At 35.2% G+C, this 19,608-nt stretch overlaps 1 protein-coding gene across 4 annotated transcripts in view; it reads left to right on the top strand.

Moving 5' to 3' along the window:
• Window positions 1–19,608, top strand: part of ANAPC1 (anaphase promoting complex subunit 1) — a 91,803-nt gene that overhangs the window by 43,190 nt on the left and 29,005 nt on the right. For all 4 annotated transcript variants that reach the window (XM_088026420.1, XM_088026421.1, XM_028122371.1 and 1 more), the window contains 9 exons: window positions 1,067–1,281; window positions 4,038–4,156; window positions 8,755–9,026; window positions 11,106–11,340; window positions 13,640–13,731; window positions 15,262–15,396; window positions 15,572–15,654; window positions 16,572–16,650; window positions 17,351–17,425. In XM_088026420.1, the coding sequence (XP_087882546.1) occupies window positions 1,067–1,281; window positions 4,038–4,156; window positions 8,755–9,026; window positions 11,106–11,340; window positions 13,640–13,731; window positions 15,262–15,396; window positions 15,572–15,654; window positions 16,572–16,650; window positions 17,351–17,425 (1,305 nt within the window). The remainder of the gene's footprint in view (window positions 1–1,066; window positions 1,282–4,037; window positions 4,157–8,754; window positions 9,027–11,105; window positions 11,341–13,639; window positions 13,732–15,261; window positions 15,397–15,571; window positions 15,655–16,571; window positions 16,651–17,350; window positions 17,426–19,608) is intronic.

The raw sequence follows: 19,608 nt of genomic DNA, 5'->3' as shown, positions 1-19,608 counted from the left end.
TAATCTTTGATCTATTTAAGATGTTATTTTAAGTAATTCTATCTAAATTCAGTTTGATCAGTTATTTGAGGTTACATTTTATATTATTTGAGGCTACCTTTTATGACTCATCGAAATTCAGTTTATGAGCTATTTGGATCTATACTTTATAGCTAACTCACCCAGGAGAATAGTTTCTTTTAATGTTAGATATTCCTTAGGAACCGTAATGAATATTTATGAACTAAGTAAGAGGGATTAGTTAGTCACATCTGCTATGTTTTTAGGCTAATGTTGCTTCCTTGTTAAATGTCGCAAAACTTTAGCATTTTAACTAGGAATTAATCTTTTGTTAAAGGAGTATAAAGTTCTTGAGAGAAAATGAGAAGATTTTATGCTATTCACATCTAGGTTGCAGTGTGATTGAATTTTTTGGATGGGGAGGGCTCATATGAAAATACATGCTGAGCTTCTGAGGACAGAATGATAATCAGGGGATTAACCCTCTTCATTTGTTTTGCTGTAGCTACTTTCTGATTAAGGAATTTTTATTTAAGACATCCTTTTTAAAGAAAGTAAAAATCAATAATGATCCATTTAAAGTACTAAAGTAAGAAAATTTTGTTCAGCTTCCTCCAGCCCTTGGTTTATATCCTCCCAGGTTGTTTTCTTCTGCTTATATTAATCAAAGATAATATTTATGTTTTGTGGGTTCTTTAGTTATAGTGAGTGGGTTTCATATTCCGCTTGCAGTAATTTGTTTCCTTTTTAAGATACTTAGGATATAGTTAGAGTTTTATAAGTTATTTAGAAAGTTCAATGGATCAGCTTCCTATTTCCTAAATTTAATTTTTTTCCCTTGGCTCAATAGAGAATTTTCCCAAGTGAGTAATATAATTTGTACTTTTAAAAAAGATTTCTACATTAGAGTCCCAGTATACACTGGGAACCCAAACCAGCCTTGCTTTGGAATACATATTTTCTCTGTACGATAGAGTCACGGCACATCATCCTGTATATCCTTGTGTTTAGTAAGTGCATGGTGTTTTGTTTTTAAATTATTATTACAACCAAGTCTGTTACTCAGGTGCTCTCATCAGATGTTCCTTCAGGAACAGAAACAGAGGAGGAAGATGATGGCATGAATGACATGAATCAGGAGGTTATGTCGTTAATATGGAGTGAAGATTTAAGAGTGCAGGACGTGCGAAGGCTTCTTCAAAGTGCACATCCCGTCCGTGTCAATGTAGTACAGTACCCAGAACTCAGTGACCATGAGTTCATTGAGGAAAAAGAAAACAGGTAAAGGAGGCATGTTGTTATCTGTTGTCAGTGTTTTTTAACACTAAAAACCCTAAAAAGATACTTCAAAGTTAAAAGTACCATGTGTTTTAAGTTTTTATCCATCCTCAGGAAACCATACATTTTTTCAGAATATTTTGGCATTTGATAACACAAGAGTGTCTGATGACATAAAGTGATCCTCGTCCTCTTGAAATACAGCTCTTTTATTTAGAAAAGGTGACCCGAAGCCCATTTTGCTTAGTTACCGTAAGAATTTACAAACAAAGCAAAACTCTGAACTCATTCTTCTGTATCTTGATGAGGAAAAAAATACGTTTGTGTATATGTGTGTGTGTGTGTATGTATATATGTTTTTAGTGTAGCTTAAACTTATACCAGTATTTTTTTTTTCTGATATGATAGGCAATACTCTAATCTTCTCTACTGCCAATCTCTAACATATGTTATATTCCTTGATAATTGTACTACTCAGTAGTAACCATCCTGTGACATTCTAGAGTTGTTGCCTTGGGACAATTCAACTTATATTTGAAAATTCTCTCCTGTCCTATTACCTGCCATGTCTCTGTCACCTGTCATTTTTCCATCATTATTTTCTGGTTCTCCTCACATTGCTTACAGTGGTCCTGCTTTACGGGGAAGGATCACCCATACCTAGCTGCAGGGTGCTGAAGATCTGAGTTAGTCTTAATCTGCATCTCACTGTTTCCTCTCCCATGTATACCTAGGTATTAGTCACCTGTAACTGAGGAGTCTGAGGGACAGAGAAGTTGTATGGAAATGTAGTGGTTAGTGTGGGCTCTGGATGTACTGGGTGTCTTTGGATGAATTACTTAACTTCTTGCTGCCTCAGTTGTCTCAACTATAAGAATAGGCATAATTGTACCATTCATACCTCACAGGGTTGCTCTGTGTATAGAATGAGTTATATCTATATAGTCTTAGAACACTGCCCAGTACGTAGTAAAGCTCAGTGCAGTTAGCCATGATTATTAACTGAGTTCAGTGATACATGAAGCTAGTTTTGTTTTTTTTTTTTACCTTTATAATCAGTGATATCTCAGGTAGAAGGGATTACAGTATTTTGTTTTCATTATTAAATCAGTTTTGTGGGTTTAAGGTTTCTGCTAAAAAGTTCTATGGGATATGGCCTTGAGTTTTTTGGATTCTAAATTAACATGGGGCACTGTTCCTAAAGAATCTTGGGACAGCAGATTTTTCTTACCAAAAAAAACTAGAAAAGCAGCTGTATGTATGTACAGTTAGGGAGAGAACATGTTTATGAATAGCTTTGTCTGCAGAGAAAACGTTAGCCTCTGATGGGGTATTTCTGTATCTTAACAACACGGATATCTTAACAAGAGGTAGAACTTTTGTTAAGCGTTTCCTGGTTATAAATACCCCTACTTCCACAATTCCTGTTTGATTTTGCTTTAAGGGGCTACATGGAATGTGATTTATTTATTTATTTATTTATTTATTTTTTAAAGATTTTATTTATTTATTTGACAGAGACACAGCGAGAGAGGGAACACAAGCAGGGGGAGTGGGAGAGGGAGAAGCAGGCTTCCCGCCGAGTAGGGAGCCCGATGTGGGGCTCGATCCCAGGACCCTGAGGTCATGACCTGAGCCGTAGGCAGTCGCTTAACCAACTGAGCCACCCAGGCGCCCCTGGAATGTGATTTAACATAGAAACAAGTTAAGTGTGGTGTATTAGTTTCAAAATACAGCGCATTGAAGCCATTTTAACTCTGAATATAACTTACTGTGCTATATAAATCCTGTAAGTCTTAGCCATCTAATTCTTTTTTCCCTGGAGACACTGAAATCCACTGACCTCTCATATAGGAACTTGCCTTCCTTTCTGTGTACAGGCTACAGAAGTGGCCCTTTTTTTTTTTAAGATCTTATTTATTTATTGGCATGAGAGAGACCACGAGTAGGGGGGAGGGGTAGAGGGAGAAGCAGACTCCCCGCGGAGCAGGGAGCCCAGTGCAGGACTGGAGCCCAGTGCAGGACTCGATCCCAGGACCCCAGGATCATGACCTGAGCTGAAAACAGATGCTTATCTGACTGAGCCGCCCAGGCGCCTGCAGAGGTGGCGCTTCTGAGGCTATGTTGGCAGAAAGGGTGGGAGGAGGATCCCAGATGTACTGAAGGCAGCCAGACTGAAAATAACAAAATGAGGAAACCCAAAACATACCTTTGAGCAGGTTAGCATCAGAATGGCATTTTGGGTTTCTTTTTTTGGTTGCTGAGGGAGAGTTGGCTTGGTTTATAGACCAGCTGGTTTTCACTCAAAGCAAATATGAAACAAAAGAAATGGTATCTCTCCCTTAGAGTTTCTTTTTTTTTTTTTTTTTTAAAGATTTTTATTTATTTATTTGAGAGAGAGAATGAGAGATAGCACGAGAGGGAAGAGGGTCAGAGGGAGAAGCAGACTCCCCGCCGAGCAGGGAGCCCGACATGGGACTCGACCCCGGGACTCCAGGATCATGACCTGAGCCGAAGGCAGTCGCTTAACCAACTGAGCCACCCAGGCGCCCCTCTCCCTTAGAGTTTCTAAGGGGAACAAGAATATTAAAATGAGAATAACCGTGTTTGGATGATTCATCCACATCTTTGTATGGATTTACTCTGATGTGATTTCCTCTTACACAGCAGTTCTTTTGGAATGCTTAACTACAGATTATATTCCAGTTTTTTTTTTTGCTTCAAAATTTTTCACATGTTGGTTTTGATTTTAATTATAGATTGCTCCAGTTGTGTCAGCGAACTATGGCCCTTCCAGTAGGACGCGGAATGTTTACCTTATTTTCATACCATCCTGTTCCAACAGAACCACTGCCTATTCCCAAATTGAATTTGACTGGTATGTTAAATTCTGGGCTCAGTGAGAAAGGAAAATGATTTAAGTGTGTTTTTAGTGGAGTTACTGAATTATTTTAGTTAAAACCAAAGAAATGCTCTTTCTATCCCCACTGATTTCAAATATCAACCACTCTAGTGGTTGTCAGAGCTCAAATGGCAAATCAAACTAAACCTTGTGGGAAGTAGCATGCAGCCCATTACTAAATTTTGCTTTTAATGAGACTGTTTCATGATATAAAAAGGCACTTGGGGAAGTTTAGGAAGGTATTATTGATGATGGTGAGATTACTGAACTTTAAATAATCTTAAAGTATAATATGTAAAAACATTGTATCTTAATGTGTCTTGTTATATCTTATTATGAATATATGATCCTTGTACAAAAACACAAAAATATACTAAGCAAAAAGAAAAAATGTGTTAGAATGTTAACATTTTGGTATATACGGTTCCCAATTTTATTTTTCTAGTTTATAATTTTATATATTTTTAATTATCAGAAAATTTAACTGTTTTAGAAATTGTTTTCAAATGTACTATAGAGTGAGCATCCTTTCATATCTAGCATACATAGGTATACAATTGTATTATGTGAATATATTATGTAGGTAGGTATTGAATACAGATATTTTTAGTCAACAATTTCATTTTTATTTGTTCCGGAGTATTTTGTTGATGGAATATAGTTTATGTCAACAACCTGATTTTGTTGGAAATTATAATTTTTTTACTATTAGGAACATGCTGTCAGGGTATAGTCATTTATTTATGTTAATTGCTTTAGAAGTAGAACTCCCAGGACAGCAAGATTTTAAGGCTTTGATGTAATGTATTGTCAAATTACCTTTCTGGTTGGTTGTGTGAATTTTTACTTCTGCAAGATATAAGTGTGTTCATTTCCTAATATTATTGATTACAATGGGTTTTATAGTGCATATTCACCTAATGCTGGTAAGAATATGTTCTAAAGGTGACAGTTGTGTACAGTTGAAATTATCATTGAGAATTCCTGAAGTATAGTATGTGTGGTTTTGTGAGACTTGTACGAAATGTATTTATCATACACACAGTAATGCATAGTATAATAATATATACCAATATAATTCTGCGGTGTTTTAAGTTGCATAATTTAAAAAAATCCAGGGTCATATTCAAATATGTGGAGAGCTTATACGTTTAGTAACATATGGAAAAATGAGATCAGCTGAATGAACATATTTTCATCTCCAATATGATACCTGTTCTGGAGCCCTAATCTTATTTAGAGACATAACAAGCAGAGTTACCTTCAATATTTGAATTGTTCTGTCTCTTAGAGATGGAGCAGTATGGCAAAATCTGAATAATTACTGAATCTTCATGGAGAGTGGGTATATAGGTGTTCATTCTGTTAGTCTTTCAGCTGTTTAAAGTTTTCATACAAAGAATTTGAGTTAAAAAGAAAAGAATCTCATGTAAAACTGGGAAATGTTAAAATGTATTAAATCTGGGCAGTGATGCTTGGGTGGGTGTTAAAAAAATAAATACATGAGTCATCCTTTTGTTTTTTGAATACATTTAGTTAAATTTGCATATCCAGAATGTGTTTCTGACATTAGTCCAAACTTTTATTATTTTAGCAATACTGGTAAGCTCCCCCCCCATTATCTTATTTTAATAATTAATTTAGGAAAAGATACTTTCTTAAAATACCTCCTTAATTCACACTGATACTTTCTTAAAATAGCTCCTTAACTCACACTGGTATCAGTACATTTGTATGTTGTTATTCTTATTGAAGAAAATTTGCTTTATCCTTTGCCTGTCATTTTCTCTTGTGTGTAAATACTCTGTCTTATGCATATGATGAATTGTTTTAGAGGTCATTTTTTTTTCATTATTAATCTCTCTGCCTTTTGAGAAGGTAAAAGTATACCTCATGAACTTGTCACCCAGTGTGGCATTGTCATACACCATTATTTGAGTTAGCTCTTAGGTACACAGAGCAAATGGTAAAAACAAATATATTTTACTTTGTGTGTATGTTTGTGTATACACACTCCAATTAAGACATTGTGCATCTATCTGAAATTTATTTTACATTTAACTTCAGAACTCCTTTAAAACCATATTTTCAAACTTGTAGTGAACTATATAATTTTATGCAATATTTAGAATAGTTATTTTAAATATTCATCCATGACCTGACCTAATTAATACAGAACATTAAAGATATAAAAAGAATTCAGTATTTGCATGTACACAGTGGAGATCCAAAAGAGAACCAAAAGACTCAAGGAAAGGAATTCAAAGAGAGCATAGCATCATGAACATTTAATTTACAGTACTCTTTTTTTTTTTAAGATTTTATTTATTTATTTGAGAGAGAGAGAATGAGAGATAGAGAGCACGAGAGGGAAGAGGGTCAGAGGAAGAAGCAGACTCCCTGCCGAGCAGGGAGCCCGATGTGGGACTCGATCCCGGGACTCCAGGATCATGACCTGAGCTGAAGGCAGTCGCTTAACCAACTGAGCCACCCAGGCGCCCTAATTTACAGTACTCTTAACATAAGTTGACCATGAAATTTAATTTAGCAGATACTCTTTATGGTTCACTGGGTAACTCAGGTCTATAAAATGATCCTTTTTATAGTACTACCTGAATGCAATTTGGCATTTTTAACAATGGCATATAAGTGGATACTTATATAGAGAGATAAACATATATAGTAAGAGAGCAAATTTATAAAGGTCCTTGTCTCTTTTTGCAATGTATTTAATGTTCAGAGAAAAATATAGGCTGGCATATTTGAAATTAACATCAGTGTCATCAATCACAGGTTGAAATGTATTATTCATATAGCTTAACTGTGATGTTAGTATTCATTTTATTTTTTAATCAGCTTACTTCTGTTTGACAGATTTTGAAGTAGTGGCTATCCTAATCAGATCTGTATAAAGTTAAATTGGTATCCGTTATCATAGCCCCATGTATTTTAGCAAAAAAGATAATGAATTATTTTATTCTTAAAAATTTTTTTATTAAAAAATTTTACTTGAGTATAATTGACATACAGTGGTAGATTAGTTTCAGGTATACAGCATAGTGATTCAGTAACTCTGTATGTTATGCTCGCCACTCTGTATGTTAGCTACCATCTTTTCCCATGCAATGTTTTTAGAATACCATTGACTATATTCCCAATGCTTTATCTTTTATTTCCACGACTTCTTTGTCCCATAACTGGAAGCCTATATCTCCTACTCCCCTTTACTCATTTTGCCTATTGCCCTACTCTTCTCTCTGGTGATCATCGGTTTATTCTTTGTATTTATAGGCTTGATTCTGCTCTTTGTTTACTCATTTCTTTTGTTTTTTAGCTTCCACATATAAGTGAAATCATATGGTATTTTTCTTTCTCCATCTAAGTTATTTCACTTAGCATAATACCCTCTAGGTTTGTCCATGTTGCAAATGGCAAGATCTCGTCATTTTTAATGGCCGAGTAATATTCCTCTGTGTGTGTGTGTGTGTGTGTGTGTGTGTGTGTGTGTGTGTGTGCGTGTGTGTGTGTGTGTACACACACTACATCTTTATTCATTTATCTGTTGATGGATGTTTGGGCTGCTTTCATATTTTGGCTATTATAAATAATGCTACAATAAGCGTAGAGTGAATGTATCTTTTCAAATTAATGCTTTTGTTTTGGGGGGGTAAATACCCAGTAGTGGAATTATTGGATCAAATGGTATTCCTGTTTTTAAATTTTTGAGGAACCTCAAAATACTGTTTTCTACAGTGGCTGTACCAGTTTACATTCTCACCAACAGTGCATGAGGGTTCCTTTTTTTCCACATCCTCACTAACATTAGTTAATTTTTGTCTTTTTGATTCTAGCCATTCTGACAGGTGTAAAGTGATATTTCATTGTGATTTTGATTTGCATTTCCCTGATGATGAGTGATGTTGAGCATCCTCTCATATCTGTTAGCCATCTGTATGTCTTCTTTAGAAAAATGTCTCTTCAGGTCCTGTGCCCATTTTTCATTAGATTTTTTCTTTTTGATGTTGAGTCATATAAGTTTTTTACATATTTTGGATATTAACCCCTTATCAGATATATGATTTTCAAATATCTTCTCCCATTCAATAGGTTTCCTTTTTGTTTTGTTGATAGTTTCCTTTGTTATGCAAAAAAGCATTTTATTTTGATGTAATCCCAACAGTTTTTGCTTTTGTTTCCCTTGCTTTAGGAGACGTATCTAGAAGAATGTTGCTTTGGCCTCTGTCAAAGAAACTACTGCCTATGTTCTCTTCTAGGAGGTTTTTGGTTTCACTTCTCACATGGAAGTGTTTAACCCATTTGGAATTTACTTTTGTATATGGTGTAAGAAAGTGGTCCAGCTTCAGATAATGAACTATTTTAAATACGGTTTTTTCACCTTGCATCAAATTTGATGCACAAGTTAAAGTACTCATAATAACCTAATGTCATTCCAGATATTACGAGGTTAAGGGTTTTGAATGTAGAAAAGATAATCACTGTTAGCAAAAATCTAAGTTGAGCAATTTTAGATTTATGAATCATTCTCTCAATTTTAAATTTGTTTGCCTGAATAGGACGGGCCCCTCCTCGGAACACAACGGTAGACCTTAACAGTGGAAATATCGATGTGCCTCCCAACATGACAAGCTGGGCCAGCTTCCACAATGGTGTGGCTGCTGGCCTGAAGATAGCTCCTGCCTCCCAGATTGACTCAGCTTGGATTGTTTACAATAAGCCCAAGCATGCCGAGTTAGCCAATGAATATGCTGGCTTTCTCATGGCCCTGGGTCTGAATGGGCACCTTACCAAGCTGGCTACTCTCAATATCCATGACTACTTGACCAAGGTGAGACTCCCAGCTCCTTGTAGTGTGCCTCATCCAGGCCACTGCAGTAGCTCCTAATTCTTCTCCTTGCTCTTCCTTCTTCATTCTTGTACCTCTTAATCCATTCTTCCCATAGCAGGCAGAGTCATCTTTCTAAAGTGTAAATTAGCATATATCACTTCCCTGGTCAAAACTGTTTAAAGATCTTTCATTGCTCTTGATATACATTCTGGGAGCCTATGTGATCCCACTCACTTGTCCAACCTTACTTTGTACCACTCATCCCCTTGTTTTCCACACTCCAACCATAGGGACTGGCCATTTTAGTTCCTTGGCAAACCAAGTTCTTTCACTTCACAGAGTTTGGCAAACCAAACTCTTTCTCTTGGTATAAACTCTTCTACTTATATGCCATAAAAATTCACTTACTTAAAGTATACAGTGCAGTGGTTTTTAGTATGTTCAAAAAGTTGTGCATCCATTCCTGGTATTACTTTTGGAACATTTTCATCAGTCTGTAAAGGACCCTCATAGCGGTAGCAGTCACCCTCCAGGCCCTGGCTACCATGGATATACTGTCTCTGGATTTGCTGATTCTGGTTCTTTCATATAAATGGAATCCTATAGTAGGTGGTCTTTTATGGCTGGCTTCTTTCTCTAACAATGTTTTCACGGTTTGTTCATGTTGTATCATGTATTAGCACTTCATGCTTTTTTATTGCTGAATAGATATTCCATTGTGTGGATAGACTGTGTTTACCCATTCATCATTTGGTGGATAGTTGGGTTATTTCTACTTTTTAACTGTTCTGAATAGTGCTGCTGTCAACATGTACATGTTTTTGTGTGGATGTATGTTCTCATTTCTCTTGGGTATATTCCTAGGAGTAGAATTGCTGGGTCATATGGTAACTCTTTGTTTAAATTTCTGAGGAACTACCAAACTGTTTCCAGAGTGGCTGTAACCTTTTTACAGTCCCACCAGGAATAAATAAGGATTCTAGTTTCTCCACATTTTTGCCAACATTTGTCTGTCTATTTAATTATAGGCATCCTAGTAGGTGTGAAGTAATATCTCATTGTTTTGGTTTGCATTTCCCTGATAGCTAATGATGTTGAGCATCTTTCATGTGCTCATAGGCCATTTGTAAGTCTTCTTTGGAGAAATGTCTATCCTATGTTTATTTTAAAATTGGGTTATCTTACTAAATTGTATTCTTTGTGTATTCTGGATACTAAGTCCATTAACAGATAAATGATTTGCAAAAATTTCTCCCATTCTTTGTGTTGTCTTTCACTTTCTGATGGTATCTTTGAAGCACAAGAGTTTTTAATTTTAATGAAGTCCGGTTCATCTATTTTTTTCTTTAATTGCTGTGCTTTGGTGTCATATCTCATTGCCTAGCCCATGGTCCTAACCCATTTACACCTATGTTTTCTTCCAGTTTTATAGTTTTAGCTCTTACATTTAGTTCTGTGGTCCACTTAGAGTTAATTTCTGTGAATGATGTAAGGAAGCTGTCCAGCTTTATTCTTTTGCGTGTGGTTTGTAGGTATCACAGCACCATTTTCTGAAAAGACATTGAACTGTCTTGGCACTCTGTGGTCACTTGACCATTACTGTGAGGGGTTATTTCTGGATCACATCAGAACCATTTACATGTTGTTCTCTCACTTGACCTCATTTTCTCTTACTTTCTAAAGCTGAGTGCCTCTCCTTTCTTCCACTTTCCTGGTTAATTTGTATTAATCCTTCAGGTCCTGTTGTAAGTTTTACTTCTCTAGAGATTCCTAATAATTCTTCAGCTCCTCCTAATTGAAATCAGGGTCTTAAACAATAATACTTCATATTACTTTGTGCTTTTTCAATATGCTGCTTTTCAATAATATATTTGTATATTTTTACTTCAACACTTTTTACCCTATTAGAGCACTTGCATCGTGAGAGTAAGGACTGTTGTCTCTTTAGTTTGCTGTTGTATTCTTGGTGCTTCTCACTGTGCCTGTCAATAAAAGTACTTACTGAAAGTACTGCCAGGCAGTACTTTATTAAAGACTGCACAGATAGTGACTTACATTTCATTTTACTTTCTACCTTAGGGTCATGAAATGACAAGTATTGGGCTGCTCCTTGGTGTTTCTGCTGCTAAACTAGGCACCATGGATATGTCAATTACTCGGCTTCTTAGCATTCACATTCCTGCCCTCTTACCCCCAACGTCCACAGAGCTTGATGTTCCTCACAATGTCCAAGTGGCTGCAGTGGTTGGCATTGGCCTCGTATATCAAGGGACAGCTCACAGGCATACTGCGGAGGTCCTGTTGGCTGAAATAGGTATGGCATTAATAGTGCTATGTCTTCATAAGCATACATTGCCCTCTCCACAGGAACCAAAGTAAAAACAATAGTAAAATCACAAAAATTAAGGAAAAATAGTAGCTTTTGTTAGAATGTTCTGATGCTAATTAAAAACATAGTATAAGTAATATTTTCTAAGACTGATATTACTGTGCAGCTCATTAATCTGCATGTTTATTTGGCCAGCCCATTGTTGAGCTCCAGAGATCCTATTTAATGCAGTAACCTGTGGTTTTAATCACAAGTGAGAGTGCTGTTTATCCGCTTTGTCTTTACTAGGCAGTATCTCGCAGTGATATGCACTTGAAATGCAAAGTTGATTACTTTGATCTCTAGAAACAGTGTTCATTCTGTTAGACAGTTATTACTTTCAAGAGAATGGAAGTGATTGACTCTTGCTTTTCCTCCTTTACGTGCTGGTGGGTATGTTGGTAATGAAATGCATTTTCTCTGTTTTTAATTGAGTCTAAACCTTTTGGAAATGTGTCTTATGTTTTGTTATCTTTTCCAGACAAATGGAAATGCTATTGACACTATTAATATGTTCACTAATTTAGATACATAATTCCATGTCTTGTTTTATCCTATTTCAGGATATATTGCTGAATGTATGTTTTTCTCTGGAATGGCTCTGTTAGTTAGCTATTGCCACAATAATGCTATCTAACAACCACAAAATTGGCCCAGCGCCTCCGCTTTAGGCCATAGGTCTGCAGATATGCTGCTCTGGCTCTTGTTCCAGATGATTTATTCTGAGGCCCAGGCTAGAGGATGTGCTTGTTTTATGGTGGTAACAGAAGGTCAAGAGAGAGAACCAAATAATGGAAGCACATTTCAGGCTTTTGCTTACGTTGTGCCAGTTAAGATCCCTGGTCAAAGCGAGTCACATGTTCAAGTCCACCATAAGGCTCTGTCAAGGGTATGGATGTATATATACGAGCACTGTAGGGCAGTGAAAAATTGACACCAACAATTTAATCTACTACAATGATGAAATAAATTATTCACAAAACTGAAATTTTTCTGTTGCTGAAATACGTAATAGCATAAGTTGGTCTGAGAAACATTTATTCAGAAGATACTCAAGAGTGGCTTTTAAAGCTTGTTCATCTGCAAGGTGATTTATAGCACACCTCTTTCATGTTGTATGTAGCGGATTTCATCTAGATTCACATGCATATGCTCTTTCATATCATCATAGTCAGAATGTACATAATGTTTTTATATTGCCCTTTCCATATGTCATTGTCATAAATGTTTTTTAAAATTAATTTCATATTGTGTCTTATCTCATCGAAATGGTATTCTGTAAATTGCCTGTTTTCTCATTTTCAGGACTTTTTTAGTTTGTTTCTAATTTTTTGCTATTATATATAAATACTACTTTTGTGTAATATTGGTTACTTTTGTATAATATTTTTTTTAAAATCTTTTCCTGTGTGTAAAATCCCAGGAGTGTGAAATTTGTTTTGGACAGAGGGGTCTTTATGTATATTTGCTGCCCTAGAGGTAGAATTAGAATCAGGGGGTGCTGTTTAAAAGTATGAGTTAAGTGTCTGAAAACATAATATTTAGCTTAAAATTTTAGAGTCCTTCCTGTCCATTATTAGTATTTGAACAGTGGATTGGAAATAGCAAAACAAAAACAAAATGTAAGAGATTAAAAGTTAAAACATTTTTGAGTGCCCTTCTTTAAAAAATTTTTCTATTTCTTGATAATTTTTTTCCCTAGAATATCAATTTTACTTTAAGAATGGGGAACACGTGAACACATCCTTTTTATACAAAACACCTAAAATATTTAAAAATAAAACAGATTTTTATATTTTAAGACAATCAAGAAATATCTTACATGTAAAGATATATACTTCTGTGAGATCTCACAGACTCCCTGGTGTATCAGTTGACTTTTCCTTTCATTGAGACAACTTTTAGAAATACTATATTAAATCATTATCTCCTATTTTCAGTTTTTCTCGTGTGTATACTTGAAGTGGTCAAATAATTTTGTTTTTTTTCCTTAATAAAACCGGAGGTTTCATTGTGTCTAAAAGTCACTCCTTTCAAATTGGTACATTAAAGGAACCATTTTGGGCTTTGCTTTGTAGTAAACCAACAGTTGTGCATACCATTTGTGATAATGTATCTTTCTGAGCGGGGTTGTATTGACTCCATGGTTCTTATGCAACTTACTAGAAAGCTAATTCTAAAATTTATGATGGAATTTTAGGAGGCCAGGAGGCCAGCTTGAACTGTGTTATTTTCTATTTTATAGGACGACCCCCTGGTCCTGAAATGGAATACTGCACTGACAGGGAGTCTTACTCTTTAGCTGCCGGCTTGGCTCTGGGCATGGTTTGCTTGGGGGTAAGCATTCTCTGTGCCTTCAGATGCTTCAGTTATGACATCTGCATGTTGAGACAAATGATCTTGACACTTAACTCTGAATAGCGCTCTGCCTTACTGTGACTTAACCTGATTCTCAGCTTTTTTTTCTTTCTGGATATTTTTCAGAAAGTGCTAGATTTGGAAATGGAGAGAATTTGTAGTGAAGAGTGGGGTTTAAAAGTTTTTATCCCCCTGGCTTAGATGTAAATATTCAGGGAATGAAATATCTTGAAGAATTAAAGACATAAGATGAAGTGATAGCCCCCTCAGACAGAAAAAAGAAAATTGTGTATGATGGGGAGCTTTAAGTGTCTATAGTAGTTGCTAGAGATAAACCGTGACCTTTTTTTGGCATCTTGGTATTCACTGGGATCTCAGAATGTTGTCACAGTAGTATTTGCTTTGTAACAGAATACAGTATCACTTTGTTCCATCTTTAATCACATCTTTGAGACATAGTGTAGAATTATCAGAAACATTTGATCAATGACTGAGTTACCTGGAATGTGGGTTCCTTAAGAACCACCAATACAGTGTTATACTGAAACTAAATTATAAAAAGAAAGTTCACTGTGTTAGATTTTTGATTCTTCACATTTGACACATGAACTAAAGAAGCAGATGGTACAATGGACAAGCATCATACTGGGAATTGGGACATTGATTTGGTTCTGACCAGTGAGTCACGTCCTTTAACTACAGTATTGTCTAGTGGCTAAGCAACTCCATAGATTGTTTTATATCCTTGTTTATATCCAACCGGGCCAATTACTAGCTTTGTAACCTTGGGCTTTGTGTGTGCCTCACTTTCCTTATCTGTAAAATAGTAGCTATTTGGTAGAATTGTCATATTACGTAAATTAATCCATGTTAAACACACAGAATAGTACCTGAAACAGTAAGTGTTCAATAAGTTTATATTATACTTATTGTTGCTGAAATAGTTCATAGATACAATAATGAAAGGACTCAGATGTTTGTAGTTCAAGTTTCATTTATATACCTAATATTTTCTTTTATTATTAGTAATTAACTGTATTTTGAAGCCTTTATTTTGTGAAATGAAAGTATTAACTTGAACATATAAGTATTGTAATTCTTTTTTTTTTCAAAGATTTATTTCTTATTTTAGAGAGAGAGAGCATGTGCGCTAGTGTGCTCAGGGGGAGGGACAGAGGTAGAGGGAGAGAGAGAATCTCCAACAGACTCCCTGCTGAGCATGAGCCCAATGTGGGGCTTGATCTCAACCCTGAGATCATGACCTGAGCCGAAATCAAGAGTTGGATGCTCAATCTACTGAGCCACCCAGGTGCCCCTAAGTATTGTAATTCTTAATGTGAATAATTAAGAGCTTGTTTGAATATTAAGTCATGAGTAATAGTTATTTTAATTTAAAAAACCCAAAATACCTTGCTTGAAGTTAATTCATTGTTTTATTTGTCATGGGTATGTGTTATGAATCTTAATCCATAAGATTTCCTTTCATATGTTTGTTATTTCATTTTCCAGCATGGCAGTAATTTGATAGGTATGTCTGATCTCAATGTGCCTGAGCAGCTTTATCAGTACATGGTTGGAGGTCATAGGCGCTTTCAAGCAGGAATGCATAGGGAGAAGCATAAATCTCCAAGTTATCAAATCAAAGTAAGTCCAAAATAAAGCAACAGATCAAAATTCTGGAAGCTAAGGAGTTAATTTGAAAATAGTAATTTTCTTACCAACATTTGTAATCTGTTAATTTTAAGCATAGGCTAGTATTCAGAAGAATTTGTAATAATTCAGAATTTTTTTTACATAAACTTTTTTTTTTTTTTGATAGGAAGGAGATACCATAAATGTGGATGTAACTTGTCCAGGTGCCACTCTAGCTTTGGCTATGATCTACTTAAAAACCAATAACAGGTATCACATCCCCCCTCTTCACCCCTTGCCATGATAGTGTGACTTCCTTTCTGACCTCAGTAGTAAAACTAAATTATCTTAATGTGTTTATTTTCCTTGTACTGGATTAACCTGATTTTGATTCTCTTCAGTACTCAAGTTATACAGAGTTTTATCTAGAAACAATGTATTTTGCTATTTTAATCTTTGACAATATAATTGCCAATTTTTATTTATTTTTGTTTTATAGTTGATGTCACTGACAATCAGAAAATGCCCAAATTCCTTTTCATTAATTATGCATGTTATTTGAGGATTGGTTAAGCCAGAATCATTTAGCATTATTCTATTCTTGGTTACCATTTATAAAAATGATTTCTGCTTAGTTCAAGAACTTGTCTAATAATCGTACCAGCTTCCTTCCCAGCTCCCAGTAATTAGTACTGGACACTTGAAAGTAGACTTTTGGCATTTATTCTTTTACATTTTACATAGAAGAGTAAGTTGGGTAGGAGACATTAAACTATGTTTTAAATTTTAAGTCTTTTAAGTTAAAAAATATTCTAGGATTCAAGAATTTTTTCAGTATTGTGAATTTCTCCTGTTAGAAAAGTGAATATATGTAAAATTAACAAAATGGTTAAAAACAGGTATTTTTCATCTATTTTGATGAATATGTATGTTAGTGCTTTCTTGGTAATGGAGATGTTTCAGTGAACAAAACAAAACTTAAAAATATCTGTTTTCATAAAGCATATGTTGTCATAGGACAGACATTAATACATGACAAATACTGTATTAGAGGGTATAAAATATTATGGAAAGCAAATAGGGTAGTGGTTGGAGTGGGGAGAAGTGTTTTGAGACCTGTCTTGGGATTCCTGATTTTTTTGTCCTCTAGTTGAGCAATAATGCCTACTGATATCCTCCACCAACAGATCTATTGCAGATTGGCTTCGTGCTCCTGACACCATGTATTTGCTAGACTTTGTGAAGCCAGAATTTCTCTTGCTTAGGGTATGGTACTTCGTAATTTTTTTTTTTCTGCTAACATTAGGAGTCTTGTTTGTGTTTCTCAAGTTTAACTTGTGAATATAAATGTTTCTATAGGGGAGCCTTTTACTATTAATCCATCATCTAGATGTAATTGATAGTATTCTTTTGAAATTTCCCAAATGTAACTTGTAGGAATGCCAGGAAACACAACCATGTTGCTATACAATGCTACGAGTTGACATTTCAACTTCTTACATTATTCAACAAGCAGTAAGTGGCTACGGCTGCTTTATTTTACATTCTTTCATTACTAAGGATGCAGCATTACTATTAAGGGTATAATTAATGACTAACTATTTGACATAATTGCCTGTATTTTTCCTTTTATTCTTTAATGTTTAAACTTGTAAGTTTTTAGCATATGAAAGCTTTTAAGTTATACAGACAGTGCTAAGATTCTTTGTGATTTTTCTTTTATGAAGCAAGTGTTTAAAAGTCCTTTAAACTTTAATAACAACTCAATTGTAGGGTGTTTTTGTGTGTTAAAATCTAAACTTCAATTTATTTTAATGAGTTTAGCTTAGGTTGATATTATGTACTGTATTTTTCAAAATTGCCATCAGTTGAGAACTGATTTTTACATTATTTAATATGATTATTGTTATAAAAATCTATGAACTTTGCCTACTCTAATTGATTTTATCTCTGTTACGTTTTTAAGACACTTGCTCGATGCCTGATTCTGTGGGATGATATTTTACCAAATTCCAAGTGGGTTGATAGCAACGTTCCTCAAGTGAGTATATATAATAAACATTGTTATATTTTTAATAGCATAAATTACAATTTCTTGTGGGATTTTACAAAACCCTGTAAAATACTTTTTTTAATAAAGGCAGTATTGATAATTATAGTATCTCTTGAAAACATGGGAACTTCAAGATTGTGTGCTGACCACAGACCACAGTCTTTTCTTTTGGCCCCAGATCCTGAGAAATTGTAGTATTAAAAATTAAATGTACCAAAGTACCTTAAAAAAGTATTTTTGACATTTTTTTACCTAATTAAGCTGCCCTTTATGGCACAGACTAGGACCTGCCCTCAGGCCAGAAGCCATGAAAAAGGAAACTTACCCACTAGTTTTCCTGTCTTCTAAATGTCACCTCTCCTCTAGAAACTGCTTGCTTTTGTTTGATCTCTAGTGCCTTTAGGTCAGGGATTGGGGAACTATGGCCCACCTGTTTTTATAAGTAAAGTTTTACCAGGACACAGCCATGTCATTCATTTACTTATTACGTGTAGCTGCTTTTGTGTTACAACAGCAGAAATCAGGAGTTGCTTTAGATACTATATGGTCTACAACCCAGAAATGTTTACTCTTTGGCCCTTTAAGGAAAAGTTTGCTGACCCCTGCCATGATAATTAATTTTTATATTTTCCCCAGAGTTTATACTTGTTTCCTGCAAGAGAGTCAGTCTGATAGTTTATTCATCCATTACCTGAACTCCTAGATTATTTGTATTTGTTTGATTCTTCCAGTTTGTTAACCATTAATGTGAAACAGGTGAGGAAGAGTTGTTTTAATTGACTCTGCCATTTGTCACCAGAATTTTATCTCCTAGCACATCTGGATGTCAGAGATGACAGTTCTTTCTGAAAGTGCCCTTTAAAAATATATTGTAATATAAAATTATACTTTCCCCCCCCATTCCTTCATTCAGTACATATTTGTTGATCTTCTGTAAATGACCTCTGTAAATGCTAAACTCTAGGCTACATTTAACATGCATCTGAAATGTGGACTGTCCTCAAGAAACTTTAGTACATTTACTAAGTTTAGTTTACAAAGTTAAGCATGTACACACATAACTCTATTTCAGAACAGAAAGTGAGGATCCATGTCAGAGTTCTATTTTTAACTTTTGTGGACGTGGTCCTTGGACTTTTAATGTATAGTTATCTTTCTGGTATTTCTTTTACTTCAGACTTAATATTTTTAAATTTGGCCTTGTTTGTATCAGGGATCCCCAAATACATATAACAAGTTCACAGTTCTGTTCATTGATACTTCCTGTCACTCTCCACTTTTCTCCTAGTTTTCACCCACTCATCTCATTGATTCTGTAGCAAGGCCCCTTGTAGGGTACAACCTAGTGTTAAAAGAGGTATTAAAAAGGTCACTTTGTAAACTGCTTTTTTGTTTGTTTGCACTTAAGGCACATCTAAAATAACAACTAATGTCTTCATAGCACTTTTTCCTTCATTACAAGTGTAACTATACAACTTGTGTTATGCTCTTAGGCAGTGCTGTACTGTGACTTGTTCAAGTATTGCCCTCAGTGCATGGGTGGGAACAATGTGCTATTGTTTGTTATCAGTATGTCTGTGCATCCATTAGACTGAACTCCTCAAAGTCAGCTACTGTGTCTTTTCCATCTTTCCTTCCTAGCAGCTAGCACTTAGTACAGTTCTTACTAGTTGAAAGAAGGCAGACTGGGGGTCCAGAGTCACCCAGCTATTAAAAGCTGGGGTAAAACTGAAACTAGCTAGTAGGACTTCAGCTCTTAAGAGTTTTGCATTGTACCCGTACAAGACAGAGGACTTTGGTGGTCTTTCCTTGTTCATTTCCTGGATGTTTCACCTTGCCCTTAAAGGATTACATTTCTCCCTTTGATTACTCCTTATATTTTTTATTTTTTTTTTTAAACTTTAGGAGACCATAGGAAAGATGACAAGGACCAGATTGAGGAGGGGTTCTCCCTCTCCTCCCCCAATTATTTACAACCCAAGTTCTTAGTGGTGCTTTTTAATGGTTTATGATCAAGTATAGTGTTACAGTACACAGATTAATGATGATGGTGATGATAGCAGCTAACACTTAAGACTTACCATGCAGCAGACATTAATTTTAAGAGCCTTGAGTAGATTGAGTCTTCTAATTCTCACAGGAACCAAGAAGGTAGGCATTTACTGTGCTCA

This window comes from Eumetopias jubatus, unplaced genomic scaffold, assembly GCF_037043125.1.
Source record: "Eumetopias jubatus isolate StellerSeaLion01/CBP00866 unplaced genomic scaffold, mEumJub1_p1.0 scaffold_9, whole genome shotgun sequence".
Classification (NCBI taxonomy): Eukaryota; Metazoa; Chordata; class Mammalia; order Carnivora; family Otariidae; genus Eumetopias; species Eumetopias jubatus.
Note: the sequence above shows the minus strand (reverse complement) of the source record. Positions and strands in the feature narration are given on the sequence as shown.